At 43.4% G+C, this 27,904-nt stretch overlaps 1 protein-coding gene across 1 annotated transcript in view; it reads left to right on the forward strand.

Moving 5' to 3' along the window:
- The first annotated feature begins 2,547 nt into the window (after window positions 1-2,547).
- ARHGAP32 (Rho GTPase activating protein 32) overlaps window positions 2,548-27,904 on the forward strand; it is a 98,178-nt gene continuing 72,821 nt past the window's right edge. Inside the window, exons 1-5 of the mRNA XM_062594522.1 lie at window positions 2,548-2,634; window positions 21,323-21,460; window positions 23,565-23,657; window positions 25,363-25,485; window positions 27,706-27,783. Of these exons, the coding sequence (XP_062450506.1) occupies window positions 23,577-23,657; window positions 25,363-25,485; window positions 27,706-27,783 (282 nt within the window). The 5' untranslated portion in view covers window positions 2,548-2,634; window positions 21,323-21,460; window positions 23,565-23,576. The remainder of the gene's footprint in view (window positions 2,635-21,322; window positions 21,461-23,564; window positions 23,658-25,362; window positions 25,486-27,705; window positions 27,784-27,904) is intronic.

The raw sequence follows: 27,904 nt of genomic DNA on the forward strand, positions 1-27,904 counted from the left end.
CCAATTTGGAGTCAACCAGATTCTGCCTACTGAGCCATGTTTGAAGCCTGCCAAGGTCAAGAGAGGCCTTTGCTTTGTGTTCCCTGGATTTTGCGTCAGGCGTGGACACACCTTGCCTTTCTAGGATGTTTTGTTCATGACAGACACTGCAGGAGGAAAAGCTTTTAAACAGGGTGACATGAATGATTTTTGTAACAACATTTCTCTGTTAATAGAGCAAAACAAAATTACAGCATGTGAGAAAGGGAGCACAAATACCTTCTGGGGTATTTTGCTGCAGGGATAGTTACATTACTTCGGTTAAAAGATAAAAATAGTAAGTTTTCCTGCGTATGCAGTTTTACCTTCTCCTTCTATCAAGGGGCATGAGATTAGCTGAAGGAAGAGGGACAGTCATTCAGTCTGCTTTTACAACTTTACTCTAAAATAGAGTTGCATGTATTTTGGGCAATACAATGGATTTAGAGCAGCATGTCTTACTACAGACACACATTAGAGACAGGAGTTGCTAAGGAATGACCCACCAAGTCACACCAACGTTTAGGAACAAAAATACCATCCTGGTTGCTAATACTACACAGCTTACAGTTTTACAAGATATGTAAAAACGCTCAGGAGTTTGTTTTGAGACACATGTCCTGGGATGTCATTTAAATGGCTCCAGGGAGTGACTTGCTCTCCTTGGAATTCCAGTAGCTACAGTCATCGGAGCAGCCGCACAGCGGTTGGGCCTGTTGGAGCAGCTTTCCGCCCTGACAGAGCTGTCTGCAGGATCAAGGTCACATAGGACAGAAGCCCCCGGTGCCCGGGAGGGCTTCGTTGCAGGAGGGCCCCGAGGAAGCTGCAGACTAGTGGGGAACCCTTCTTGTTGGCACGATGGATCACTGCAGCACGCCACTGCTCTTGGATCATCCCCTGGTTATTTACTGCTAGATGCTGCAGCACCCTCAAAACGGACGAGAAGAGGGTTTCAGAAAACAGCTACCGTGCTGATGGGGCCTCTAAAAGATGAACCATAGTCTCATTTAGCACATGTAACACGGGGTGCTTGTCTGAATGGAGACATTTGGAAGCATTAAAGTGAAAACTGCGTACGTGGGTGTAAAGTCAATGAGTGCAGGTGAGCAGGTTATTCCCCGGTTAGGTATGCTCTTTCAAATGAAAAGTGGCCTTACGCCCACGGACCCCGGGCTTTCACATTATTCACCTCCTATTTTCGGAGAGTTCATGGATAGATGTGGCTTGACGCAAGTCCAACCAGGTGTAAATTAAAACATCAGTAAGAGGAAGGTGATGCAATTCAACCTTTGCTGAAAACTTAGGTAATAAAGACTTTTGTCTGTCCCATTTTTTCCCCATCACATTCAAATATTTTTGTGTAATTCTGTTAGCCTATCTGATGTTAGCCTATCTTGGGAGCAGAAGTTCAGGTAGTCAAATTGTCACATTGTAATCCTAATTCGTACTGAGCTGTGAAATGTTGGTTTTTTTGTGTGTGTGTGTATATATATATAAGGTTCATAAAAATATTTAACCTTGCAAATCCTGTTTAGGTGTGCAGAAACTGAATGATACCAAGGCAAACAGGGGATTTTATGCTCTGTTGGCACATGAATCCATATATTTCATGAGGTTAAAGTCCAAACTTTTATCCCAAAGTTTAAAGTTAAAACAATACAGAAACAGCAACAAGCACACACACAATGTTTTGCTGACAGGGCTGTGCTGGTTAGAGGTATGATGGCCTCTTGGCCTGGTTATTTTGACAAAAGCCCAGATCTTTTTGCTAATACACCTCTTTCATTTGAGCGGTAAGGTTGTCTTTCCCTCTCCCTTCTTTCTTCCCACAAATATAAACTGTTTGGGAGGCAGGAGGTTTTTCTAATGAGTTTTTAGTACAGAGAAGGCCTGAGATTAGGTCTTCCCTGGCACTCATTACATGCACAGGAATGATACGGTTAAATCTCTCCTCACTGCTCTGAAAAAAGCACATCTTGATGTTGTGTTTAGTGGCTCTTTGTATTGGATGAATGGTGCCATAAAGCGCTCTGTTGTGGTAAATTGCTTGACAACATTGAAATTGGGAGATGCATTTTATTATCTAATGTCTGCCTCAACATATAAATTAACGAAACAAATAAAATTGGGAGGAAAAATCACTATTATCTGATACATGAGTATATATGGCAATATTTTCAGCGAACAGTTAATTTTACAGACTTCTAAAGTGCATGTTTAATCCCTGGCTTGAGCAGTGTGCCTTGCTATGATTGTTGGATTTCTGAAACATATTTTTATTTTCAAACTCTCAGGTGAGATGCCAAAATCCAGCAGGATTTTAGGTCTCTGTAAACACTGAACGCTGACTATTTTCTGTTTGACAACTCCAGACAGACAAGCACTTTGCTCGTTCCCTGATACTCAGCATGTCTTGGAGCAAGTTGATGTGAATGTTCATGCGTTATTCCATGCCTGGCTTAGCCCTGCTCACTGACCTGCTCTTTCTCTCTCCCTCTTCCCACCCTCCTCCCCGCTCCCTTGGTGTAGCTTTCGCTCCCGGAGGAACAGAATGAAGTAACAAGGAACGGCTGTGAATCCAAGGAGCTGGTCTACCTTGTGCAGATCTCTTGTCAGGTAAATACCACGGGGCCCCTCTCCTCTAGTGTGGCAGACCATACTGCGGTGTGTTTAGTAACACAGCCTCATCGTATTTTGATGTGTCCCTTTATTTTGGTGCGTGCGGTTTTTTCCTGCTTCTTTCCTAGTTCCATCAGAAGGAGCCAGCTAATTTTTAAGGAAAAAAAAGGAGCCTTAAGGGGAGAAAAGTGCATTTGCTCCGTTCGTAATGCTGGCTAGAGGATTATACGTGCAGAGCTGCGCGCGATCAGCCTGGAGCCGCGCGCGTGCGTGCTGAGGCTCCGAGCGTGCGCGCCTGTGCGCTGGGGGCCCGCGCTGCCGCGCAGGCTGCGTGGCCAGGGAAGGGGCGCGCGAGAGTGCCGGCCAGCGGGCTTCTCTCCGTGCTGGCGTGCTGCTCGCAGCCCGCGCGTGGGGAGTCCGGATCTGCTCCCAGTTACGGCCCTGGAGACCCTTCCCCTGCCTCCGCTACTGCGGTCTCAAAATGCTTCGGGCAAGGAAATTTGCCACTTCGCACCACAGATTCCCGTCTGTTACTATGGGAAAAGTGACTTTGTGAAATGCTTTCCTTACATACGAGGTTATCTTATTTTAACATGTTGAATGAAATTGCTTTTTGTGGGAGACCTATTGCACTGACAAATTCCAATGAAAGATTATGCCTGCGTTTGGTCATTTTGGGGCTCTTAGCAAAGGAGTATTTTTCTCTCATGATTCATCTCAGCACTCCTTGAGCACCCATCTTACCAAATTACGTAGAGCATTAATAAGATTCACTGTGGTGTCTACCTCTCTGTTTAAAGCTCTGTATATGGTTCTGCGGACAGTTTTTCCGAGACTGAAAGGAGGTGCGTGGAGCAGGCGTGCCCACGCCGCCCGCGGTTTGTCCGATTAGCCCGTGGGAGGGCCGTGCGAGCGTGGCGGCGTCAGCGCGCGCGGAGGCAGGCTGTGAATTTGCAGTGACCGCGCTCCTCCTCGCCGGCGTGGCAGACCGGCGCCCGCGAGGTGCTCAGGGGAGGCGAGGAGCAAGGCGTCTTGCTCTGTTTTGAAAGCGGAGCTTGGCCCAAGCTGAGCCACAGCGCTGTAGTTAGTGAGGGAAACCTCCAGAATAATTCTTTCTTTCTTTTTTTTAATTATGTCTTTCGATGGAAGCATACATGTGCATGTATATGTGTGTACATGTCTATACACATAGTGCTGTTGGGAGTGGGAAGAGAAGCTGAAAATCAACAAGAACCTCCTAAAATTGCCTGGGTTTGGGCATTTTGCTGAGACTGTGATGACCCCATCGTAGCCAGTTCCAAGCTGAATGATGATTTTTCAGAAAAGCAATCCAAGGTGACAAGCAGTGCTACAAAACTCAACGGCAGGCACAGCAGCACTGCAATGATTTAGAGGGTGATTCTCCAAAGGATTCAAGGAAATTGGAATTACGGTATGGTTTAGGTCCTCGTGTGTTCAGAGCGGCATTCAGAGTGCCTCATAGAGAGGTAAACCTTACATCTTTTCCTGACTGACTCTTTCAGATAGGCTTCTAGAAGAGTTTTCCTCTAATCCTGAAGCATACAGCTTCCAGTCTTTCTAATCACAGTACCCTCCAGTATAACTGGGTTTTTCAGCCCTGCCTGATACCTAAGTGCAGGCAAGTCCCGGCAGTGGCAAATAGCCAGCGAAGAGCACACAGGTCCCAATGACGTCGTGATCAAAGCAAGGCCAGTTTGTCCAGCAGGTCGTATAGCGCTTCCATCAGACTCTCGGATGCTTCCCGAGGGTGTTTCCAAGGTCTGGACAACGTGGGGAATTCTGCGCCACGGCTTTTCGGCTGGGCTTAATCGAGCCGCGGTCTAATGGATCCAGAGGCTGTGAATGGCGCCCAGCTGCTGCGAGGAGCTCTTACCGTCCTCTGTTCAGTGTGTTACTAACCTAAAATTAAGGCACTGGGACTTGGCCTCATCGCATTAAAGGCTGGGCATAGAAATAGTTGCCCCCTCTTTTTCTTTTTCTTTTTTTTTTTTTTTCCAGTAAGCCTCTTGACTAGCCAGAATTTCTCCCTGCCCCACGTTTGTAGTTCACCTCTCGTGTTAGTCTGCGTCCGTCTCTCAGATACTTGCAAAGCGGAGCAGCTTGTGGCATCTGGATTCAATGAAAGGCATGGAGGGAGCTGCACAGCTGAGTATCATTTCTACCGTGGAGATACTTCACCCTTGACATCTCCAGGCCTCTCCTAATGTCCGGGGAAAGATTCCATTCTGTCACGCATCGGATACCAGAGGTGTCTGGATGGATTTGGCTCCACATGAGAATTAAATGGGAGGTGTGAAATAGCTCATGGAATGATAGTGCAGTGGGGAGAGATTTTGGCAGGACACATCTGTATCAGGCCAAAAATATTGAAAGAAGGAGAAAAAAAAAACTTTTTAAAACAAATTTCACTTTGATTGCTGTTTGGATATGCCACTAGCGCTGGTGTTCAGCCTATTACAGCAGGGTGCAAAAATCTTAATTTCTCAGATCAGCTCAAAGAAAACGAATTCTGTTGGTTAAGAGTGAATCTATATAAATTGAAAAGCTTGAAGATTCTGTGACTTGTTGCAAAAACAAGTAGTATGGTGAAAAGCAAGGGTGGCCATCCTGGCAATTTCAGATTACAGCTCAGTGCAAAAAGCTAGCTCTGGGGTTGAATGCTCTATACTGTTGTGCCTTGCCCAGTTTGGACTATGTGCAGATACAATCTGTGTGTTGTGTGGTCCATAAAAAGACATTTCTTTTGTCATCTCACTGTGTAGCAGACAATGAAACCAAAGCTTTTGAACATTAGACTTTTAAAATATACAGCTCAGTCAGCTGTGTTTGGCAGACTACAATTAAGCCTTTACGGTAAGGAAATTCTATCTCATTCTTTCCCATCTGTAAGTATAATTTTAGCGGTGTAAAGAGAATTATTGTTTGGTGACTGTTTTGCAAAACCTTCCCAGATAAGGCTTGAAAAAAATTTTTTTTGAGCTGTGTTTGTGACACATTTCTGCAGCAAGTCAGCTTGTGAAATACAAGCTTTGTGTGAGGTTCAGAGGTTTGTTTAAGCCTCTATTCAACTTTTTTTTTTTTAATTTAGAAGTCTCAAAAAATTAATCCACCTTAGTAACCTTGAAGAAGAAATGAGAGTAGATATAGAGCTGTTCCAAGCGTTTTTGAAAAGTGGAAAGATAGAATTCTTTTGATTTCTTGAAGTAAACTTAAACATGACCTATGTAGCAAATGACAAAATGAGGGTTTATTTTGTTTTAAAGATCTGTTGATAGGGTTATTTTTTAGAGCAAGGAAGGTGGATTTTCCTTTTTTCAAGCAAGGTTGCACCGTTTAACTTTCACTCATTTCTAAACCATTGCTTTCAGGACATCCATAGTTATTGCTGAAGGAAGATTGCTATTATTAAAATACATATAAACAAAAGCTCTATAATAAAAGAAGGGTTGGATGGATGGATGGAAAGAAGACTTTTAAACAATCCACAAATGCTCAAAATCTGAGGAAAGATTTCTGGGAAAAGAAATGCTGTTTTGGGTTTGCTGCTTTCCCAAAATGCAAACAGTATGCCACATGCATTTTTGCTGGGGAGCAAAATACCTCTGAAGAATGTTAACAGAGATTGTTTCTTGTGCAAGAAACAGAGATGCATAAAATCCTGGGCTGGGTGGTGTGAGGGGTGTACCTGCGAACCTCCTCAGCTCCGCAGACCGTAATTGCAAGCGTTAATAATAACAGCAGTCGTTAAAGGAGCACGGGGAATGTCTGAGGCCTTTATGGGTTTGTGCTGTACCTGTCGGCTGTGCAGGGCCATTGACAGCGTTTGCAATCCTTCCCGAGTTCCACCGGGATAAGCAAAGAATTTACAAGGTCTGCAGCACATTTAAATGGGGTTTCTGTGTGTGTTAAGAATAAAGCAACAAAAGAAAGAGCCCCCAAAAAGGTTGAAATAGGCTCGTCCATCCATCGTGTTTTGTTGAGTTGTAAAGCAGGCTGGAAAACTATCTTTTCAATGTTTTTGGATTTGTTTGTATGATATTACAGCAACTTCTAAATTACTAGCATACGTATTTAAGTATTGTATCATAAGAATGGCTAATCTAAGCTTTATTCTGAAAAGTTAAAGGAAAAAAAATGTTCTACTAATTAGAGATCAGAAAAAGGGTTGGATTTGCAATATTCCAACAGTATAAATGTCATTTTTGTGACATTTCGGGTGGCAAGCAGAGAACAAAGTTTTCAGTTGTGAAAATGTTGCAAGATCTTAGGGAGAACTTAAACTCTGGATCTGTCTTGCATTTTTTTATTGTCCGTTTCCATTATCGCAGATGGATTGTTGAAATGGCAATGGCAGGCACTAGGAACCAGAAATGACACGTCCTGCAAACCTAGGTGATGCCTTAAAAAAAAAACAAACCTAGGTGATGCCTAAAAAAAAAAAAAAAAAAAAAAGTCTTAGGGCTGGATCTTGCGTTAATCCCTTGCACACAGGTTTACTGTTGTGATCTCAGAACAACGCTGCACAGCACTCTCCATTTCCAGCATTGCTGCAGGGCGCTTTTCATGGGATAAGGCCAGCTTCCCACAAAAGAAGCGGAACGTTTTCATGGTGCAGGCAAGGGTTTTCTCCGTTTGTCTGCTCACATTTGCAGACCTCACACTGGCAGTAAGTTGAGCACGTGGCTTTGTTGTGTTCGATCCACAGTACTTTGCCCTGTTCCTGTGGTTTGTTCGAGGCAGCCATTGCTCTCTGTGCTGGGTTCGTTTTGATTGATAGAATAAGGTCTCTGATGTACTAGATGAAGGCATTTCTGCAAAAGCATGCCACTCGTGCCTCCCAGCTCTACCTTGCAGGAGACTCAAGCTCAGTATCTTCTGTTTGAAGAACAGCATCTGCAAAACTCTGGAGGGAACCCTATCCGGCACTTCATGGCTGGAAGGTGGTTGCAGTAATAAGTGCTTCAAGGGTAGTGTAGAGAATGCCAGGAAAAAATGGGATCCAAGTGGGAAGGACAGACAGGACTCCCCATCCTGGGTGGTTTGTGGGGTAGAAGAGTGGAATGTATTTTCACAGAAGCAAATGTTTTGGACTACTAATGTCAAAAGCATTGTTTTGTTGGTTCTGTTTGCCTGTGATAGTCCATACGAAAACCCACAAATTGCTTTCAGGAGGATTTTTGAGTTAAACACTTGAAATCTTTTGCACAATTGTTTTTGCCTTAAAGGCCTGTTCTTTAATGTATTAATAGCTTGTGTGATTGACCTTCAAACACCCAGAGAACAGTTACTGAGTAAATACTACATAGGCTCCTGTGAAAGGCTACAAATCTTTAAGCAGATGGACTCTAGGAACCAAATTCTAAAGCGCACACATATAAATATATGTGTCTATATATGAAAATTGATCTCATCTGCATTAATGACATGTATCTATGTGATGCCTCTGAGCTTGGATATGTTACTTGTGAAATCCCTACCCACTGCAAAATCTGTTCTTCAGAGTATGTAATCTGCTTCTCCTTTCTCAATACAGAATTTTCTGCCTTTAATTTTTGAAGAAGATTTTACTACACAAAGCCAGTTACTGTGTCCTTTTATTGCATGGTAAATTCAGATAAAATTTCACATTATTCCTACTGCAATGTGGCTGTGCTGTGTTGCTGATAGGAATTTCTTTCCATCTCTGCCCTACTCAAGCATACTCTCCCTCTCTTCCACATGAGATCTAGTGACCATGTAGCTGCTGGATGAGTCCTGCCAAAGACCAAAACCAAACCTACCCCAGACTTGAGAAGGAGTACTTCCAGTGGTGATGCAACTGGACTGAGGAAGGTGTAAAATGAACCTGCACTGAAATACAAGGGTAATGCTCTGATTCCATAGGACGTTAGCTGCTTTGTACAAACTGTGTATAGGGACCCTCAGTATGTGCTAATGCTTTTCCTGTTGAGGGAGGCTCTTGGAAGTTACTCTAGTTTAAGGTAGATTAAAGAAACCCTCAGTCAGAAATAAAATTTCACTGTGCTGGTCATCCTCAGGGCCTTTTCACGTGGCTTTGCTTTTTGTGCATCTTTTCAGACAGTTGGTACCACTTGTCCCAAGATGACAGCAGCAAAATACCTGGAGAAATCTAACCTCCACTGAGAAGTTTGCCTGTGAGAGTTAGGTACCTGACTTGGCTTGCACACGTTTGAAAATCCCTCTTGTGATCCTGACTCTGGGCATTTATTTGCCTATAATAAATAAAAAAACTCCCAGAACTGTTTAAAACCTGACCATGGGCATTTTTGGATCAAATATTTCTAACCTGTCCTTTTAGATGCTCTCAAATGTTGAAATGTCTGTCCTAACCATTTCTGCAGTGAGATGTGCTATTCTACATTAGTCAAAACAAAGCAACCAAGATCTTTGCTTGGTTGCAAATCCACAGTGCTAATCCATCGCTTGGTGTTCTGTGCCTGAATGGTTGATCTTAGGCCGTATTCTGCATGCCTTCTGCTCTCAACAGCAATAAATAAAAATGAAGTGACAATAGTAATTTGGATTAATAAAGAATTTATGAAGCTGGCAAGCAGCCTGAAAAGGGCTGTTTGGCTATGTTCGGAGTTCAGATGATGCCAAACACCAGCAAGGTAGCATCTCTGAAAAATTTGGGTTTGTTCCAGGCTTTTTAAAAGTAAAATACCATTTGTAGGGAGGAGAGTAAATGGTATTGAATTGTATTACAGCTTGTATAGAAACCTTTAAGAGCTGCATAATTAACATCTATTACTCTGTAACTTTTAGTAATGCTGAAGAAAATTAACATCTATTGCTCTGTAACTGCTTTAGTAATGCTGAAGAATTCATTAATTAGGATAATGTTCATTAAGGACCAGGATATAACTGACTGTTCTTTGGAGTTTTGCTGTGGCACACTGATTGGAGTAAGGCAGCACTTGCAGCAAACAGGATTAACACTGTGGTATGCTGAGTCTTTTTGCCCGTTTTCCCCCATACAAAGACACGTAGTGCACCTTACCCTCTCTGCAGTCACGGGATCTGGACATAGCTCTGCCCTGGATAATTTACCATAGCAATCTAGACACGTATAGCAACGCAAGCAGCAGTTTGGAGGCAAAGAGGACTTTTCTCCCATTGCCCTGTGCTGCCTTTAAAGTCCCCAGTCGGGCGGTCAGCAGGATGGCTGCAGGGTGAGCCAGGAGGTGCCGTTTGCCTGCTTTTGCCATGTCCAGTACTTGTGGGCTCCTAGGGTCAACGGAGCAGAAATGCCGGTTAGCGGTTGCCTTTTGCGGTCGCCGTGGGGAATACGGACTCCAGCGGCAGCGTTGCGCTGACCTGCAGCAGGATCTCTGTCACCGAGCGCGGGGTTTCACTGTCCGGCTGCGGGCGCTCGGGCCTTCGCTCCGTTCCCAGCCGCAGAGCAGGTTCACTACTCTTGTATGTAAATTTATCCACTGATAACAAGAGGTGAAAAACTGTTCTGATTCTTAAACTTGAGTATTTCCCTTTTGCACTCATGACTTTCTTTGATTGTTTCTCCATTTAAATACAGATTATGAGGGAAGTGGAGTCAGCGTGGTGCTTTTCTGTTCTTGACTCTGCAAGCTTCAGATATAATCATGAGGTTTTAGCTGTGCATGGATTTTGAGTTGAGTGATTTATTTACTGAGTGACATTGGAGAGAAAAATACTGCCATGGCACTCTACGTGTGCTGAGACAAATTCTTTCATCAAGTGCAAATTCAGGTGCATTTCTTAAGTTGTCCCTTCAGTTTACCAAAGGTATGGGCTTGCTGTGCTCTGTGTTTGTGGTTTCAGCTCCAAGCTCCAGTAGAGAAACTGCCTGGTGTATTTATTTGTTGGTAATTGTTTACTGGGGAAGAGGTTATCAGAAACCAGCAGATAACAACCTCCCAGTTCATCAGTTGTTTGTGAAAGGGAAGTGGTGAGCAATACATGGCAACAACTGCTTTAACGTGTACTTCACATGCTGTTCTGTGATGGAAACCTACCAGCTGAGGAGGATGTTCAGTGCGACCCTGGTCTCGAAGGGGAGGATGAGCAAGAGGAAAAATTATTTCTCAGCATAAAATGCAAAATCACATGGATATTCTGCCATGAAAGGTTTTTTTTTTTTTTTTTTTTTTTTTTTTTTTTTTTGAAGCAGTCAAGGCTTTTAAAATTATGTGGTAGTTTGTTCGTGTCGTGTCCTTTGGGCATTTTGCCTTCAGAAAGCAAGCTCTGAATTAGAGAGATCAGTCTTCCTGTATCCAAGTGTATTCTATTTAGCTCTGAAGCAAAAGTGAAGATCACTGTTGAAATCTAAGAGGACAGCCTAGCAATTATGGTTTCTTTTTGTGAGTGATGCATTTTGGCAGGGCTTCTGATAGTCATGTGGTGCTTTGTAGACAAGGCTGGGCCTAGCCACAAATTGAAGAGAACAGTTGGCTTCAAGTTTTCTAAAGAGACATTGATTTCTGCCCCATAACTAAGCAAGTGTAAATGCATTGAAGAGGAGCGGTTTATCTACAATTTTACTTGTTTTACAACTTCTCCAAGAGCTGGGTTTGGTGCAAGTCCAAAATAAGGGGAGGATTGTGATAGATCTGCCTGTTTTGCTGAGCTGCCTTAATGTTTATTCTTTAGAGAGAATTTCAACATGCATGCATTTATAATAGCAATATTGCAGTGCCTGTTCCCTTGCAAGAGTTGATAGCCGTTCAGGACAGATAGTCCAAAGCACATCCATCCAGGATCATCCTCTGCAGGCTGCAAAGTTACTTTGACCAGTAAGTAATGCAATGAAGTGGATTGAAATGTGGTCAGTTCACCCCCACGTTCCCTTTGACTTTGCAAAGGAGTTTTTTGACTCATTGCGTTCAAAAATCAAGAAGGACTGTTTGCCTTAGCAGCTGCCCCAACCAAGAAGCATTTCAGCATTTTAAAGAGGAGATGGTATACTTGGCAGCTTGCTCTTTCCTTTTTTTTCCCCTGGCTGTCAGGTCAGCAGGAGCCTTTAACAGCGTAACCAGTTTTCTCTTAAGGAAATGTCAATATTTGTACTTCAAGGAGAAGTTTTTCAGCTAGCCTTGAAGCACAATTACTGTAATGACTGTGTATACAGTGTAATGAAGAAATTCCCTTTGGATGCCACAGTTCAAATTTGAGACCTTGCAATGAAATTATTATGGATTTAGCAGCTTTACAAATGTCATCAGTCAGGAGAGAAGCCCTTGAGAAAGGAAAGGGAAGGCAACAACTGTTGTTGCTGTTAGGAATGACCCCTTTTAAGAAAGGCACAGAGAGACTGAGGACATTTGCACATCCTCGTGATACAGCTGCCCTGCAGTAAATGAGCTGGAAGAGGGACGGTAGAGGCGGGACTGAATCTGGTGTTGGCGCAGGAGCATCTCTTGATCTTTCTCACCATAAATCATCTCAAGCCTAAAACATTTGTGTTGCAGATAAACTTCCTAGCCTCATTACACTTCCAAACAGCAGATTCATTAGATGTAAAATGTGAGACAAGCAGGAGAGTAAAAAATAAAGGGAAAAATCACCCTCAAGTCACAGAGAAAATAAAGCCACATCAAAATCAATTGTATGTGTGTAAAGATGCTTTATGGTAAATCAGAGGTGCATTACTTTCATCATTTGTAACAAGTATTTAGCATCACTGAACAAAAGGGCAAAAACTCTCAGTCTGGAAGGTTTTTGAAAGCTCTGTCCAACCTTCAGCAGTTGCACTGAGGGCACCTTCACTGACATTGCGAAGGAAGTTTGCGACTCGCCTGTTACGGCAGTAAGGACCATTCAATAACTAGAGATGCTCTGCCCAACTTCATTTATTTTTGATTGACTCTCTATTACTTAAAATAAATTTAGTTTAAAACAATTGGTTTTCCCTTTGAATAACATAAAGCCTTTTTGATTGCATCTGTTTCATTCTAGCTTGGTCAAATGTGACAAAATTGATAAAAAGCAAATTTACAAAGAAGACAGTTAAGAAAGTGTTTATTTTTTGATTGTGATGAGTACTGTGCTGTCACATAACATATGTGGGTCCTTGTGGATTAAACTTTTGTCTTTACCATAAGATAGTAAGTTGTCATGGATGCTAAATGACCTTTGAGGCAGGACTTCTGCGCTGCTTATTACATCTTCCAAAGTTCTGTACCAAAAAATAAATAGATTTTTATAGTGAGGAAGATATTTAAAATTACTTCAGTCCTGTGTAGGGAAGTCAGTGACAGAATTCTCAGAGGAAACGTGATTGAGCTCCTTCCTTAAATCTGTGTATTTGTTAGGGGTTTCTCATCGTTACAGTGAGGGTTTGTGCCCCAACTTTGTTAAAACCATGTAGCAGGTATTGCATGTCCCTGTGTTGTGTAACCCATAATAAACTGACCTAGTTCAGCAAGCACCGAGAGTTCCCAGCTCACTGAGCAAGGTTTACACGTGGAAGTGCAAAACAAGGAAGACTCAGTTCATCTTGGAGGGGCTGTGAGTTCCCGAGCTCTCCCCCTCCCTGGCAGGAGCTGAGAGCTTTCCGAGCTTTAAAAGCTGCGAACGTGCAGACAGGCTGTGGGGTGCCGGAATTAAGCAGGATTGCAAACTAATATACTAAGATACTGTGGAGCGAGTTTGCAATGAAGGGCCTAGGCTTTGACAAATAAGAAAGAAGGAACTGATTTTTAATGATGCATTTTTTTACCTGATTTGTGGTTTTGGAAATACTGTATTTATTTTAAATTTTGATTTACATTTGTAAAAGACCTCATTAAGGGTATTCGGTATTAAAGATCACCTGCCTTGAACGTTTCATCTCTTAGATCTTGGCACCACTCTTCAATGTTCCTTTTTAAAACTTGTGCATGCAGCTGCCAAAAAAGCAGCTATTTTTCCATTTTGGCTACAGCTCCAGTTCTGTTACAAAACTCCTCTAAAGTTTCCTGTGTTTTTTGTGCTTTCTAAATAATGTTCCACACTTCTGCCCTCCTTCTTTGAGTTGAGGTTATCTACATCCTCAAAACACCTGCCTGCTAGTGAGGCTCTCTGACCTATTTAATAACCTCCACCCTGAGTTTTACAGCACCTTCTCAGAAGCAGCTGGGTGCTTTGCTGCACCCGTATTTCTGTTTGTTATGCCTTCGAAATGTGTTAGGCACAATACAGAATACCAGGAATAACCAGGTTTCGTCCTGAGGAGCCTACCTACCGATCCCAGAGTAGCTGCACCTACGCTGCGCTCTGCAGAAGAGGAGCCGCTGCTCCTGGAGGAGCCGCTGCTCTCCCGTGGGACGGCTCCTGCAGCGGTTCGCGGCGGGGGGACCCTGTGCCGCCCCCAGTGACAGAGCCGACTGCGGGAAAGGGCCTGCAGGAGAGCTCGCGCGCCGTGCTCCCTCCCAAGGGAGCATCCGCTGCCGCCGCTGTCCGGGGCAGCGCCGGGCCACCGGCCTGGCCCAGCCGGGCAGCGCTTAGGACGTCAGTGGTATTTTTCAAATATTTTTTTTTTTCTGCTTTTTTTCTGTGGTGCCAAAATAAATGGGTTTCTAATGGAAGCAGTGTTAGATACACCATGTTTTCAATTATTTCCGGGCTTCTAAGTTTTTGTTTTTGTAAATGATGTGGTAGACATGTATGCTGTTAGTGCTTAGCAGCCATAATTGCCTTTTTTTTTTTGTTTCCTCCCCCCTGCCAAGTTTCTTGGGTTTGAAGCTACAAAATCTTTTCTCCAAGGCAATTAGTTTCAGCAAAAACATGCTTCTGTGCTTTGATCACTTAAAAAAATACCCCAAAATCTATAAAAAAAATCCTGCTGAAAAAAAAACTCAAGAAAATTGAATTCTATATCTGTCTAAGCTACTGTCTCTATAGCTGACCTCAGGCAAGTCATTTTCAAAGGTTTTTTTGTTTGTTTTGCTTTGTTTTAAAGGATAGCCCTGCTTGCTTACTTTCATGAAACATTGTTTTTCCTCTGTGGTTAAATGCTGAGTAGATTATAGCACATTTGGGGCGCAGACTGGGAAAAGCCATTACTGCATTTAAATCAGTGCAATGATAGTATCCGTGCGCAATGATAGTGTCCATATGATGTTCTGGAAAATACACAGGAATTTAGTCATTGTCTTGCTGCCTGTCGGGTGGCAGAAGTCGAGTTCCCGTTCCTTCGCAGTGGGTCTCGGTAGCGGCTTTGAAGTATTTCCTTTGCGGCTCTAAGCTCGTGTTGGGTTATGACTTCGATTTAGTGAAGTGTAGAGAAGCGGCCCCCACCTCTCCCGGCGACCCGCCGCTCTGACTCCGTAATTTTACTGAAGAGATGATTGATACGGAATTGTTTAAATCACGACGTGCAGAGGGAGAAGGGAATTTCAATCAGATGTTGAGAGATGAAACTCCAAGAGCCCTGCTCAGAAACAGGCTTGCTTGGGCTGGGAGCACCGGTTGGTACGATTTTCGATGCTGTATGCGTAGTGTGTTTGTGTTAGGTCCTCTTAGCGTGCTCTTATTTCTCTGTACCTGTACAAAAAGAATTGCCACCACCAAAGCCTGAGCCAAATTTTTGGCTGCCGTCTGGATGTTTGTGGCAAAGCTTCTCGTTTGGGGTGATGGAGAAGCCACCAGAAAGTCGTGGCTCAGTTCGGCTTAGCACCCAGAAATCCGCATCTCTCTGGTCGTGGTGCGTTCGCAGAAGCGGCTGGGAGTGACGCTGGTGTCGTGGTGGCCGAGGCTGGGGCTGCCTTGGGTGGGGTCGGGGAGAGCGAGGAGGTCCGATTTTTAGGGCAGAAAAGAGAAACTGCAGTGATTTCCATCGAAATCTTTCTTTTCCTGCTGATTGCAATTAATTGATAATAAACTGCTACTTAATATGAAAAGAGCTGTTTCTCCTATGGAAAAAGGCTGTTGAGGATTCACCTCAGAAATACTCCAACTTTCTCCGGTGCCTTCTGCCTCTCGCAGCCTGGCCCGGTGCACGTTCCCTCACGAGGCCGTTTCCTGTGACTCCAGGTGGAGGCCTGAAGTTTTAGTGCTGCCATCATTCTCACCTTATTTAAAGCTCCCTCCTCCCCGTGTGTATTTTTCTTCCTCCTCAACATAAGTATGTGCAGCTGCCTGACAGCGGAATGGGAATCGAGCTACAGGCTGCTCACAGTATCTTCGAAGCCAAGTCAGCTCCAGAAGCGAACACGCATCATCTTCTCGATCTAGCTGGGCTGGCTCTGGCTGTTACTGCCCCCGGCGCTCAGCGCTGCCCAGCTCTGCCCGTGACCCCCACCTGCCTTCAGCAGTGCAGTTAAGCTAAGGTGGTTGTCTTCTAGCTTCAGGAAGAGCCCTACTGCAAGCGTCGCCTTCCTGTGGCGGGGGGAAGGAGGCAGCGAACTCCTGTCCAGGGGTGGTGCTGGGAGCGATGAAAGTGAGTCCATGCCCTCAGGGTGTGAGCTGGAAGCGTGCTAGCCAAAACGCCTTAAACTGCTGAGTGAATACTTTCATTCAGAGGTAAAGTAGCCTTATTTTGCTTTAATGCAAACTCCCTTCAAGTTTCAGAGTTTTATAATTTCCCTAAAGTCGTAATAATACACTAGAAGGCGTGAAATCATCCGAGACATTTTGGTAAACAGACTTAAGCCTAGATAAATCCACCTACAGCACCAGCTAAAAACACTTCCTGGGTAAGCTGTAAGTGGTGGATTTTATCAAGCCTGTTCTCTGTTTTGACTAAATTTCTAAGCCATTTTCCAGTGTGATTTGTAATAAAAAAGGGCTGAAGGGTCAGGCTAGAATAACATACAGAACCTAAGACCCAGACAGCTGTAAAAGTCACCCACATGGCAGAGTTAAACTCTCCTGGTGGATGCTGGCGTTTTTCCAGCTATTTAATACTCAGTGTTTTCTTACTATCGGGTCAAACTGAAGTGACTTTTGCTATATACTTTCATCTCATTTTCTGGTCTCGATCTCCATGTGGACTGGTAAGGTTCATGAGAGCATCCATCTGATTTCTCTCAGGCACTGAGCTTTTGAACCAGAAAAGAAAGGTCTATCCCTGTCTTAAAATAAATAAATCATAGATGCTACAGAGAAAACAAGCTCAGACCGTGGGACAGGAAAGTTGTGCGTGATGGAACTCAGTAGCACCCTGACAGCCTTGAAGATGCATTGACGGACAGCAGAGGAGTCCTCTCTGGACAGCTTTCGACACATTTAGCTGGAAACTTAATATTTGACTTTTCCTTACATAATAGGGAGAGGAGATTTGTAAATCTATTTATACGACTTGAGCGTATCTGTTTTCTTAATTGATCATATTGCAGTTAGCGATAACAGCCAAACCTGCGCTAGCTGGGCGCCTGAGCAGGCCGGTGGCTGCTCGCGCCGGGGAAGCGCTGCCGCTTGCCAGATCCCAAGCGAGGACGATTAAGTCCGTGCAAAACTATTCCCGTACGTAATTGGCCTTGAGCTTATAGGAGCCCCGCTTGGAAATGAGTAAGCTTTTTGTAGTGGTCAGTTGCGTGGTTTGAGAAATGATGGAGCAGAGGTGCTTTTTTTAACTATGGGAATGAAAACGGAGAGGATGTTTGCAGAAGCCTTCCTCTTCAATTTGCTTTTCCCAGTGCGACAGTAACCAAACAGTACTGCAATAAGTAACGTCGTTCCGTCAGCAGTGAAACAAGCCGTCGCTAAGCTGCAGCTCTCGTGCTGTGTGTTCGGGGCTTGGGAAGAAGGGGAAGGGGGCGAGAAGCTGCCGCGCAGCGGAAGCACCGCGGGGCGGGCTGGCGGTAAGGGGATGTGTCAGCTTCTCCTGGCTGCGGCTCCGTGTCGTCCTCCCCAGGCCTTTGGAGCAGCCGAGCTCAAAATATTGGCCGCGGAGCTGCGGTTCTGAGTCTGTCTCCTGTGATGTGCAGCTTTTTTATGATCTGTGATCGCAGTGTGGTGGTTTTACTAATGGAAGGTTCGAATCTCGGGCTCGGTGGAAATTAAATCATCAGTTCAGTAATTGCTAATCATTTTTTTAGCATGACATTTCTTCTTGCTTTGATAGTGCAATGTGCTGAAATCTCACCCATCTTTCCTGCAATGTTCAGGCCCACGCAGCTTGCTAAAGTGAGGGAAAATGGAAGATGAGATTGTAATAAGAGTGGGAACAAATCTAGTTTTCCTGTTTTTTGAGAAATTCCATAACTGTCATGATGCTTGTCATTCAGAACACTTCTGATAAATGAAATTCCAAAACATATTTTGACTTTTGTTCGAGAGGTTTTGGTGGTTTTTTTCTTTATTTATTTTTTTAAAGATGATTTAACTCTATATTGTGACATAATTGAAATCTTCATGTGAGACTTAAGTTTTTTTTATCTATATGAAATTTGTCATTCTTGAGTTTGTAATTGAAGGTCTGAATTCAGGAAATCATTTGATCATGTGCTTAACTTTACCTGTATCCGTATGTGCCGTTGAAACTGATGGGACTTTAGCGTGTGCTTGTTTAAATCGGGAGCATCAATTATTAAAGCAAGGAAATGCGATAGTGAGATCTGGCAACGGGAATGCTGGAGGCTGATCACAAACTGATATTGAGCAGCAGTTCGTAGAATTTGTTAAAAACGCGAAGATGATGTTTTTGCTTTATGGATATTACGTGTGTGAGGCACTCATAATGTTTAGCTTTGCTGTAAAACACACAGTTGCAAACATGAACTTGACAAAATGATGTTGACTTAGTTGCAACTTTCTTGCTTTTGCTACTTTATTAACTCTCTAAAAAAAATTAAAAGCTTTTGCAAAACCCTTCTGGCACTTTAGAATTCTACAGGAAACGGGAATAAAATGTCTGATTTTTATATTGCTATAGTGAAACAGTGTAATAGGTTTGATATTGTATGAGGTCGTTGTTGCTTACACTACTTTTGCCACACAACTCTGGAAAACTGGCTGAGAGAAGTTAGAATTTACTTTGTTGTGATTTGGAGTGGAGATTTGACTGGAGGCACTAAGTGTCATCCGATTCCTTCCTCGACAGCTGCAATAATTCCTTCTAGTGAAGGTAATTGCATGCTGTGTAAATGTGGCTGTCTTACCTTTTGCTTAAAACTTTATCACCTAAGCTCCAGTTCTGCAAAAACTTAGCTTAACACTGTTAAAACAACCAAAAGTTTGCATGCTTCCTTTTTGTTATTTATTCCACCCTTAAAACGGGAGAGTACGAGGAAATATTTGCATTTAGGCTATCGGTAAAATCTGTGTTACCGTGCTTTGAGACTGCGTTTGGTGTTCGCACGTGCCGTTTGCACGGCACGCAGCCCCATTTGCACAAGCGGGTCCCCGGTGACGGCGGGCCGGGGGCGCCTCTGGCCCAAGCGGCACCCCAGCACGCGAGGCCGCCGCTTCCGCCGCGGCGGCTCAGCAGCTGCAGAACCGCGGCCGTTCCGGTGGCTCGGGGACGGCTCGGGTTGACGCGCGGCGCAGCGAGGGCCTCCGCGAGGAGCAGGGGCTGCTCTCGCCGGGTAGGCTGGCCCTGCTCCTCAGTCGAGTTCCCTCGCGACTCCCGGTAGCCGAGTTGCTGTGTTCGTGTAGGAACAATTTCAGCGAAAGCAAGTAAAACGCTGTTTAAATAACCTGGGCTTTCCACGGCTCTTCGTGCCATGCGGAGCAGGGGTTCGCCGACCCCAACTCTGGCTGTCTTGTGAACGTCTCCCTTACTGTCTTGATTTATACTGGAGAGAGGCCGCATATCTGTAACTATCCAGCGTTTAAGGTCAGGACAGCGTGGAAGAATTGACATTAATGACAGGGTTGTGATGATTTCACAGAGATTTGTTCTTCGCTGGGTAGCGTACGAGACTCTGTTGCAATGGCCCGTTAAATGCAGCAGGTAGAAGCAAATAAAACAGTGCAGTGATTTCTCAGTCCGCTGTTTCTTATGGTGTTGACTGAATCTTACTCAGCTGAAGGTCACGGTAGCAACTTAACAAGACAGCAAGAGCAGCTTGATTGCAAAAGATCATGAAACAGGAAAAGCTTTTCTCTTTTAGAAGGTAAATAGATTGGTACTCCTCCTCTTGTTCTTCTCCTGCAAAAATAAGATGGCATAACTGGTGGATATTGCAGAGCATGTGTGTCCTAAGTGAAGCTAATAGGAAATCTCTTTAGGCTCGTGAAGTATAGATGGTTTCTTGTGATATGAAGGCAGAGTCTATGGACACAGTGCACAGCCTGGAGTTGTCTTAAATTAATTTGACAGAATATAGCTAGTACTAGTTTGTAGCTAAGTAGCTCAATACCTAGTAGCTTATGGGATTTGCTTTTACAATTGTCGTGGAAGCTTTAGATATTCATATAAAAGTGGTACTTAAAACCTTTCTGGTAAATAAAGCAGAGCAGACCGTGGCAGAAGGTGCCTGGGAAGCCGGGGCTGGCGGCACGTTCGTGCACCCGGCGGGGAGGGCGTCAAGGCCAGCGCTCCCCGAGCCGCGCGTGGCGGATCCCAAACGCGTCCTGCAGATAATCAGTTTTTGCAGGGAAAGCTGAAGTCGGGCCGTGCTGCCCCTTGCACCGCGTGCCTCGCTGGTGCCTGCGCCGGCTGCCCGCCGCCCTCGCTTGCCGGTTCTAGCCCTTGGCCCAGCTTTGAGTCGCTGCGTAAGCCGGGGCAGTTCGGCGCCCGCCCCGGCCTCCTGCGGCCCCGCTCGCGCCTCTCGCGTGCTCTGCTGCCGTTCTCAGCAGATCCCTTGGGAGAGAGCCGCGTGGGGAGCGCGAAGCAGAGCGTGTACTGCCGATAGCGGCACGCTTTTTTCTTTAACGCAGCCGTGCCGCTGTTTTGAGGAGAGAAAGATTGGAGAAGCGCTTTGCACTTGAAGCAGAGGATGAGGAAGCTTTGCGGAGGTCCGTGGTCACTGCTAAGTATCATCGTAGGGACTGCGTGAGAGCGTTGAGAAGATGAATAACTGTTCATCCAGTGCTTTGACTGGGAGCTGCTGCATGTTACGGCGGTTTTTATTGATTGTAATAGGCCATGAAGCATTTAGAAGAAGTCATTAGATATTAAAGGCTTCGCAGTGTAAATGATGCTGGGCTGCCATGGTCTCTTCCCGTCCCCCGAAGCAGTATGTGTCTTGTCAATATTTTTAATCGGGCAAGTGATAAGCACTCTGGAGTAAATTTTCAGCCAGTGTTATTCATCATAGGGTTTTGTGCTTCCCCCCTCCCCTTCAGCTGAAGATTTGCCTGGAGTGCATGATAGGAATATTGCAAGCTCCAATCCTGCCTGCAGATCCCTTGTTGGTGTATTGTTGTATCTATGTAGAAGCTAACTTCAAGCTATTTATACAACCATTTTATGATTTATATTTGTGCACAGACATGTTGTGAATGAAAATGCTACCAGATCTTTGTTAGGCAGGTGGAAGTTTGGGACAGTTCTCCTCTTCAGCTGCCGGGCCTCATCTAGACCTGGTGTTACATGATTGAAGCAAGAGCATAACAGCTGGGTGGAACATGAATAGCTGTCTACAAATTAAAACATGAAAATATTATTGAGGCATTTTCATCACTCTTACGTGTTTTGCCAGATCTCTATGTTACTTCTGCAAGAATTGTCATTTTCCTCAGCTAAACAGAATTGGTGAAAAGTGTGATAAAAATGTGATGGTGTTTTCTGTTTATGCAGGGGAGGAGCTGGATTGTGAAGCGGAGTTATGAAGATTTCAGAGTACTTGATAAACATCTTCACCTATGTATTTATGACCGACGTTTCTCCCAGCTGTCAGAGCTACCCCGCTCCGATGCCCTGAAGGACAGTCCAGAGGTAAATTATTAGCTCAATAAGCAGTTAAAGCACAGAGTCACCAGCAAGTGAATGGGAGATATTTTCTGAGGATGTACAAAGTAGTTTTACTGTGTCCTGGGTTAGATTTGGAAAGGGATTAGAAATAATAAAATCAGTAAGTGTTTTCTACTCTTAATTTCAGTGGTTTAAACAGAAATGCCCTGCCAGGTCATATCAATTGATGTGTTACTGAATTTGAGATGATTAGAGAGAGTATCAAGAAATAAGCTCTGTTGTCAATACCTTAAATAAGAATTTTGTTAACGTCATTGGAAACTTTTTTGATGGTGTGGATATTTGCTGAGTTGTTTTTAGCAACTTAACATTCCTAGGAAATCGATGTGTTCAGGGACTGCAGCACTGCAAGAGGAAAAACCATTTGGAATATTTATAAACCAAAAGTTCCTGAAGCTTGTTTCAGAAAGCATTTGCATTAGTGTGATCTTTAAAAGGTCTTTAAAAGAATTAAAGAGTCTTTTTCCTCAATGTGTGCAAGGTCCCAGTCATTTCTTGACAAACCGTCTTCACTGGGAGTGTGGTAAGGTAGACTTCTTGAAGCTTCTTTGCTGTTGATGATTTGGAGGATGTCCAAAATGATCTTCAGGGAAGTAGCAGGTGCATCTTCACTGCATCATTTTGGAAGACAGGGAGAGGGAAGCGGTGTAACGAGAGGCTGCGGAAGGTTATTTGAGCCGGTAGGGCATAACAAAACAGCCTCTGTTAGACCTCGGTCTGTCAGTGAGAAGAGCATGTGTCACAGTGATGGACAGTGCCCGTTGCTTCGTTTCACAGGTCACTTATCTCTGGGCCCTGTAGTTGCGTATTTGCCCCCTACTATCAGGCACAAACATAGAAAAATCTTCACCTGCTGTGATGAAAGGCCAATGTTGCCAGCCCACGAGATGTGTAGTTGAAAAGGGGAATCTGAAAATTGAGGCCATTCGAGGCACTCAAAGCAGAATCCATCCAGGATCTATAAATTAGGATCTGTGCTCAGTGCCAGCTGGGTGAGGATTGATTCCTTGGAACAGCACACAGAGGCTGAAATCGGTGCCCCACTGAAGTCTGCAGAGCTTTTGCCATTGGACAGAGTCGATACTGCTGTCTCATAGCTCATCAGAGAATCTGATTTATTAGTTGCTTTGTGTCAGTGCAGGTTATTTCTGAAGGGAATTTAAAGTTGTTAGTTGCTTAAGTTAGACAAAATCCAGGATAATTAGTTCCTCAGATTTTTTTTGTTGTTGTTATTTGCTTTATTTTAGGCATTTCTGCCTCTTAAATCTGCATTTGCACAGCTGATCAAATACATTTAGTATGTATTTTATTGCATAAGGCTGAATACTTGTATTATATCTGAAAACAGAGAAGATGCAGAGATCTTAAACATATCTACTGCTCTGTGGAATCTAATTCTGCAGCTGTGTGGTGTCTCATATGCTATAATTTCTTGTTTTGAATTGGCCAAATTTGAACAAATGTTTGAGGAAAACAGTGTTTCAAACAGTCCTGCAGAGTCTGGGCTGCAATATTGCTTTGTAATGTTGTCGGTAAGGCTTTGGAAAGACCTCAATAGGTTCCCTTCTGTTAAAGCAAGCTTGCTCTTGTAGAAGGAACGTTGCTATTCTTCTGTTATTTGAAAGATTGCTCTTTTGCCTAGGGGCCAGTCTGAGTTGCCACATTCTGAAGTGTTTACAAGTGGATGAAATTGGCAGCCTGTGTTTTGTTTCAGTAAATGGTTCTCAGATGTTTTTGATGGTCATAATATGAATGATTTGTTTGTATGGGAAATTCATGATGAGAGGAAGGCTTCAGATTTAAGGTCCCTTGACAAGGAAAATTACTAAAAATCTACATATCTTATAAGAATGACATTATTACCTTCACAGGGAACTGCTTCTTTACACATTCTTTTGCATAATTATTGCAATACTGTATGTGGTTCGCCCTCCTCCATATTCTGTGCAAAAGGAAATATATTTCTGTAACTATACCAACAGATAATCTGTGGTAGTTTTGAAGAAGCATCTCCAAACTACGACATGTCATCTGAAAAATGCTTTGTCTGCTCTCTTTTCTGTTCCAGCTTGTCACCCAGATGCTGATGGCTTACCTGTCACGCCTCTCAGCCATCGCGGGCAACAAGATAAACTGTGGGCCAGCCCTCACATGGATGGAGGTACAGTTTGGAGCTCAGATTGTTCTGTTTCCTGACCCTTGCCAGCAGAGCAAGGTGCACATGTGCTCCTTCTTCTGCCTTTGCAGAGAGAGGTCTAATCCTTCTAGATGTATTGTTGCCACTGAAATCCTGCCCTGAAAGCTTTATTTCCCTGTTGCAGACATGTAGATGGGCACAAAAGGTACAGAATAAACAGACTCAGATCCCATGTTCACAATATGGGAGCTTTTTTTTTCCTCGTGTTTGGATTTTGTCACTGCAAAATGCCGTTTTTCTGATGTTCATGAAGAAGAAAAAGATGGCAAGTCTAGTGAAGCAGTGATTGGCTTGATGGACACCTGGACAAACCTAGTCCATGGCGAAGGTCTCTAAGTAAGAGGTTGAAGGAAATGCACACATTTATATGCCCTTTTTTGGCAGGGGAATATTGCAAGCGTGGCAAGATTCTAAAACCGGTGGAGCTGACTCCCTTATGGTGTTAGTCTGTCCTGGTTTTTTTTATTTTTTCTTGTAATTGCTGCATAGAAACAAGAAATATTATCTGCTCCCATTTGCCATCGCTGTCAAACTGTTCAACAGAGCTCGTGCTGTGCTTGCAGTGGTACTATTTGTATATTGTGAATTGCAGCTGTAGCTTTGGTTACTCTGTTAATGGTCTCGAACCATCTTAAACATTAGACCTTGTTGGGAAAAGAGTGGAGGAAGAATGGGGCTAAGTGATGAAGGCCACCTGTGCAGCTACTGGTCGGTCTGGGTATAAATGTGTGCATCTTCCCAATGCCTGATGACATTGGTGCATTACACCAGGAATAGACCAAACTGTTACTAGACTGTTGCAAAGCTTCTTTAAATGCTCTTGATAAGGATTGAGTGCCTTTTCCTGCCATTTTCACCACTCGTGCTCCCCACCCTAAAATCCTTTGGACTGAGACATATCTTGGAAACCTTCTCAGCAAAAAGGTGGAAAGGAATTTTATAGAGGCAAATGAAAATGCAGAATTTACAGCAGCACAGTGGAAGTACAGCAGAGCAATTGCACATGCCAGTGAAATTGCTGCAGTACAATTTGAATTCTCCAGATTAACATTTTTACATTAAGTGAGTATCTTACAAAATTTCATGTGAACGCAAAAATCCGGGATTTTTGAAAGCAGGCTGATGACTGCAGCAAATGGTGAAAAAAGTGTTCTCTTAAAAAAAAAAAAAAAAAAAAAAGTGGGAGAAAGGTGAAAGTGATGTGATGCTCGTTTTCAGTTTGACATCATCATCTTGTTACCTCAGTACTTCAGTGAGCCTCTTTGAATGTTAATTCCTCTGTGTAGAGAGGTTTTTTATAGTTATTTTTATATTGTCATTTTAAGTGAAAGAAAGAAGAAAAACAATACAGCTTTAAAGGGAGGTGTAAACGTTCACTGTCGCGTTACTGTTTGTACACAAAGATGCACAAATACAGCATTTTTCTTATCAGTTAAGTGGATGGGGACATATGACCTTCTGAAATACGCCTTGAGATGTCCTTCTCTTCATTTCTATGTATGCTGTGCTATACAGTGTTTCTGCATGCTGTTCTCTTCAGGGCGCCCCCAGGCTGTGCTGTCTCTGTGAATCAGCTTGAAATCTCTGCTGTGTATGAGCACCAATAAAGTGCATCCTCAGAGCCACTTGTCCTCAGCTGCCTCACCATCTCCCATGTTCTTTGTTTCAGATTGATAACAAGGGGAATCACCTGCTAGTCCATGAGGAATCATCCATTAATGTCCCTGCTATCGCTGCTGCCCACGTTATTAAGAGATATATTGCTCAGGCAGCAGATGAACTGTCTTTTGAGGTAAATAATCAAACATTTCTTGTTGTCATATGTAGAGGAGTGTAGTATGTGTGTGTGCATCAGAAATATATTCAGGCACTTTCAGAATGCTTTGCGTGATTAAGCTTAGAAGAGTCAAATAAATACACTTGCACTGGGTTGGATAGAGGAGTTCAGTCATCTTTAAAATACAGCTTTACTTGGCATTAGTATCTTCTGATTAAACCGATACTGCCAAGTATTCTAGCCTGGTCTCTGAGCAGCAGCAAATGCTGCATAGCTCATATTGTACAGTGTACTAAATGTGTGTTAAATCTGTTCAGGAAGACATTCTACATATGTGGGTATGTGGACATGCCAATTTAATTATTCATTGGTCAGTTTTACACAACCTGTGCTCCTGTAAGCAGGTGCATGTCTAAAACCAATTTGAAGCTCTTCTGCTCCCAGAAAGAGTAAAGAACCAGATTATCAAAGAATGTAGTGCTGAAAGGGTAGGTGATGATTCAAAGCTGTTGTGAATATCTTACTTGATGCAGAATTGGAGCTGCTGTGAAGCAAAGTCACTGAAGATCAGGCGCTGGAATCTCTTGAGTATCTGACTCTCTTGTCTGTCCTACACAGAAAGCAATGTTTTATGCTCTGATTGTTTGCTTACGTGCAATGTTAGCATAAAAATGTTAGCATAAATAGAGTATTGATAGTATTATACAAAAAAAGTATAAATGAAAACAGTCAGTGCCCCAAGGAGTGTTCGTGATCCTAGTCTTAGCATGCAGAATGGGAAGTAAAAAGTGAGTCTAATGCTACCAATTCAAAGTTGAGACGATTATTAGTGTACACAAAAGAAGGGAGCTAATCAGAAAGATATGTGGATACGTCATCTTCCAAATTAAAAAGCCCACAGTACAGGATACAGGCTGTTAGTCAGTATCTTAATATTAATAAAAGCACTAAGATGGCACTCCCCATTTATAAATCTCACAAGTCTGTGCCAGCAGGCTGACTTGGCCTTGCAACACTCAGGTAGTCAGGCAAGTTGCTATTAGGCATAGCATGCAAGTGGGGAAACAAGGGCACGTGCTGCCTTCCAAGTTTGTGTGCTGAGAAACCTCAGCAGAGCAGAAGTGGAATACGATCAGTTATTTCATAGTATTGTGTTCTATTCCCTAATCCACACTGTCTTTTTATATTTTAGCTATTGTTATTTTCTAGTAAACAGTTGTGAAAGTAGCTGACCGTAGTGTTTGCTTCTCAGTGCTCAGGAGAAGCACGCTGCTCTGTGCAGTGTGGTGACAGCATGGTTTCATAGATGGAAATTTTCTCCACCACTGGTTTGTTACTGTTCCCTTGAGCAAATCATTTCACACACCTGGGTCTCAGTTATCCCTGTCTACAAGATGGGGGTGTATTATCTTCTTTATGAAGCACTTTGAGATCCATTAGGGCAAAACATCAGGTAAAAATAAGGCGTCACTGTTAATAATTTTCACCGTACGTAGCTGCACTCTTAGGTTAGGTTCTGCCCGTTTGTTCTGGCCTATCTCATTTTCCTTTGTACAGTCCACACAGACCTTGATTCCCATCAAACCAATTTTAGTATTGAATATGCTGATGTCCTTTTGAACTATTTCAGTATTATGTTTTGATTGGAATGAGTAAAGCTTCAGAAAACCTGCTTTGTCTTCCTTAATACTGATCTTTTTCCTTCCTGCTGCTGTAACATCACACCGCCTCTCCACTGTTCGTTTTCTAATAAAGAGGAGTCTTTGTCAGCTTGTGAACGTTAAAGAGAGCTCTTAACTTTTTGCCATGAAAGGCAACAAGCAGACATATGTAGGAGCATACATACAGATACATATATATATATATACACATATATATATTTATGGCACGAAGTAAAAATGACTTCAGCTACTTGAAAATATCTTCCAAAGTGTTTTGTGCTATCGCTGCAGTTTAGTCAGAACACTTCCATAGCCTTTGGCAGAGAGCCTGCTGCTTTTGAGAATCATTTCCCTATGAATAGATACAACAGCTGTATCCTGTAGGTTGTGTAATACAGTAAGTCTTCTACCTCGCAGTTTGATTCTGCAAGGGCAGATGTCTCAAGCATCTGCATTGGTGCTGTTGCTCACAAGCTTTGTGATTTCATGCAGCACAGAAGAATGCTTTCATTTGAGTTATGCTTTCTTTCTACCCACATTGCAAGCTGTAACTGATGTTGCTATTCTTTTTCAGGTGGGAGACATTGTATCTGTTATTGATATGCCTCCAAAGGAACTGACCACATGGTGGAGAGGCAAACATGGATTTCAGGTAGGCACAAGCATCTGATTTGATAGTGCAGCTTGAATAAGGGCATGTAAGCTCAGGAATACTGTTTATAGAACTGCTGTGCCTGCCCATGATTACTCGCGAATATAAACAGTGTCCCTAC

Source organism: Rhea pennata, chromosome 24 (assembly GCF_028389875.1).
Source record: "Rhea pennata isolate bPtePen1 chromosome 24, bPtePen1.pri, whole genome shotgun sequence".
Taxonomy (NCBI): domain Eukaryota; kingdom Metazoa; phylum Chordata; class Aves; order Rheiformes; family Rheidae; genus Rhea; species Rhea pennata.